Source organism: Chanodichthys erythropterus, chromosome 14 (assembly GCF_024489055.1).
Source record: "Chanodichthys erythropterus isolate Z2021 chromosome 14, ASM2448905v1, whole genome shotgun sequence".
In the NCBI taxonomy this organism is placed as follows: domain Eukaryota; kingdom Metazoa; phylum Chordata; class Actinopteri; order Cypriniformes; family Xenocyprididae; genus Chanodichthys; species Chanodichthys erythropterus.
In genome coordinates this window covers 7,589,258-7,591,742 of record NC_090234.1, presented here as the reverse complement: position 1 = coordinate 7,591,742, position 2,485 = coordinate 7,589,258, and the positions used below count along the sequence as shown (strand labels likewise).

General features: G+C 50.6%; 1 protein-coding gene across 1 annotated transcript; it reads left to right on the top strand.

Moving 5' to 3' along the window:
* The first annotated feature begins 211 nt into the window (after positions 1-211).
* sp9 (sp9 transcription factor) lies at positions 212-2,374 on the top strand. Its single transcript, XM_067410019.1, has 2 exons — positions 212-286; positions 867-2,374. The coding sequence occupies exons 1-2, from the start codon at positions 266-268 to the stop codon at positions 2,163-2,165; spliced, it is 1,320 nt and encodes a 439-aa protein (XP_067266120.1). The 5' UTR covers positions 212-265; the 3' UTR covers positions 2,166-2,374.
* The last annotated feature ends 111 nt before the right edge of the window (positions 2,375-2,485 follow it).

The following is a 2,485-nucleotide window of genomic DNA, read 5'->3' as shown; positions in this document are numbered from 1 at the left end:
TTATTGCTTGACAGTGGGATCAGTACCCCAGTCATTGATTGACGTGCAGCTTTAGTATTTCTGTCATGGTCGCGTCGCTCATTGGTCAGACGCGACTCGTCGCGCGCTCAGATTGGCTGAGTATTGCAGCCAGCTGTACTTCAAAGCACGCGCTCACTATACAACTCGAGTAGAGAGAGTAAAGCTTCAGCGCACTGTCCCTCAGTCACACTGGAACACTGAGTCATTGTTCTCTTCAACTAGCTGTCTAGGAAAGGCCCTGGATATGGCTACGTCTATACTTGGGGTAAGTAAGCATTGACAAATATATTTTAATTCGACGTGTTTTTGCTCTGTTGCTCTGTTTTACCATTGGTATTCAGTGTTGCTTGCTTGCCTTCAAACTTTTCAATGACTTTCATTTAGGCTACATTCTAAAAAGAGAACCTTTTTAACTTTCAAAATGACGTTTTAATTGTCTAGATTTACTAGTACTAGTGCTTTAAAGAATGCTGAAACCAAAACGCTGATTTGAAGAGGCGAAAATGAAACTCTGTGAACTCGAAAACCCTGTTCTGCGAAAGAACTCTTTCTGGGAGGGAAATGATAATAATAATAACAACAACGACATTTGTAAGAGTGCATTGCTTTTTCTTTAATTGAAAAATAACAATACTTCCATAATGCAAACGTGAAATTATTTGATAATGACATTTTTTTTAAAACATGACAACTTGTAGGAAATATTCAGTGAAGCAGTGAAGTGAAGCAGTTCATTTTCGACCAAATCTTGGTGCTTTGGATTTATTAGCCATTTGTCTGATTTTCAAAACACCCCAACTATGTTTTATAGTCTAGTAAAGTGCACAAACTTTTCATCCAAACAGGAAGAGCCGCGGTTTGGAACTACCCCTTTAGCGATGCTGGCTGCAACCTGCAACAAAATTGGCAACACCAGTCCCCTCACGACTCTACCCGACTCCAGTGCGTTTTCCAAAGGCGGATTTCATCCCTGGAAAAGATCATCGTCGAGCTGCAACTTGGGCTCGAGCCTGCCCGGATTCACAGTCGCCACAAGCCGAAGCACCTCCGGACTAACGACCACCACCGGCACGGGTAACAGCGCTTTCTGTCTGGCCTCGACCTCGCCAACCTCCTCCGCGTTCTCCGCCGAATACAGCAGCTTGTTCTCCAACACGGCGAGCGTTTCCTCGCAGGAGTCAGGACAGTCCGCCTTCATTTCCAAAGTTCACTCCTCGGCAGAGACTCTATATCCGCGGGTCGGCATGGCGCACCCTTATGAATCGTGGTACAAGTCCGGCTTTCACTCCACCATCTCGGGCGAGGTGGCCAACGGCGCGTCCACGTGGTGGGACGTGCACACGAACCCGGGCTCGTGGCTCGAGGTTCAAAACCCGGCCGGCACTTTGCAAAGTTCGCTGCACTCCGGAACGCCACAAGCCATCCACTCCCAGCTCAGCGGCTACAACCCGGACTTCTCCAGCCTCACGCACTCGGCGTTCAGCTCCACCGGCATCAGCCCCACGGCGTCCCACCTCCTGTCGACCAGCCAACACCTGTTGACGCAGGAGGGATTCAAAACTGTGATCCCCACTTACACGGACGCGTCGGCCACAAACGCTATGATATCCGGCGCCAGCTCGGGCATCGGGACCTCGTCCAGGTCGTCCAGGAGATACTCCGGACGGGCCACATGCGACTGCCCGAACTGCCAGGAGGCGGAGCGGCTCGGGCCTGCGGGCGCCAGCCTACGGAGGAAAGGACTTCATAGCTGTCACATCCCGGGCTGCGGTAAAGTCTACGGGAAAACGTCTCACCTCAAAGCGCATCTGAGGTGGCACACCGGCGAGAGGCCCTTTGTGTGCAACTGGCTTTTTTGCGGCAAACGGTTCACCAGGTCAGACGAGCTCCAGAGGCACCTGCGCACTCACACGGGCGAGAAGCGATTTGCTTGCCCGGTGTGCAACAAGCGCTTCATGCGGAGCGACCACTTGAGCAAACACATCAAAACACACACCGCTGGAGGTGGAGGCAAAAAGGGCAGCGACAGCGACACCGACACCAGCAACCTGGAGACCCCCAGGTCTGAGTCCCCCGAACTGATTTTAGAGGGTGTAAACCCGCGGGTCACGGTCAAAGACCAGTCTCCACACCACGAGTCCTGAGGCATTTCCCTCCTAGGAGAATCGAGAAAATAAGGAAACGGGTCTGGAGTATGTGACAAACTCTCCATTTCTCAGAAAAGCGATCGAGACACTGCATTGGAAAACGCAAATTCAGTGCGACACTGGCTATTCCTGCTCCGCCTCAGCTTTCCGGACGTCTTGTCAAGGCTCAGTGTTTTAACGGCGGACATTTGATGTGGAATGAGTGGGCAAAAGAGGGAACTAAATAACCACGGCCGCCGGTTGAGCTAATTGTGTACATATATCCACAAAAATAACATGTTATTTTTCCCTGTAAATGTTACTTATGATTGTTTTGT

Bases quoted from the DNA above. Each gene is read 5' to 3' on its own strand.
- sp9 (XM_067410019.1), top strand. From the start codon at position 266: ATGGCTACGTCTATACTTGGG. The intron at 287-866 runs GTAAGTAAGCAT...TCATCCAAACAG, and splicing joins TGGCTACGTCTATACTTGGG to GAAGAGCCGCGGTTTGGAAC.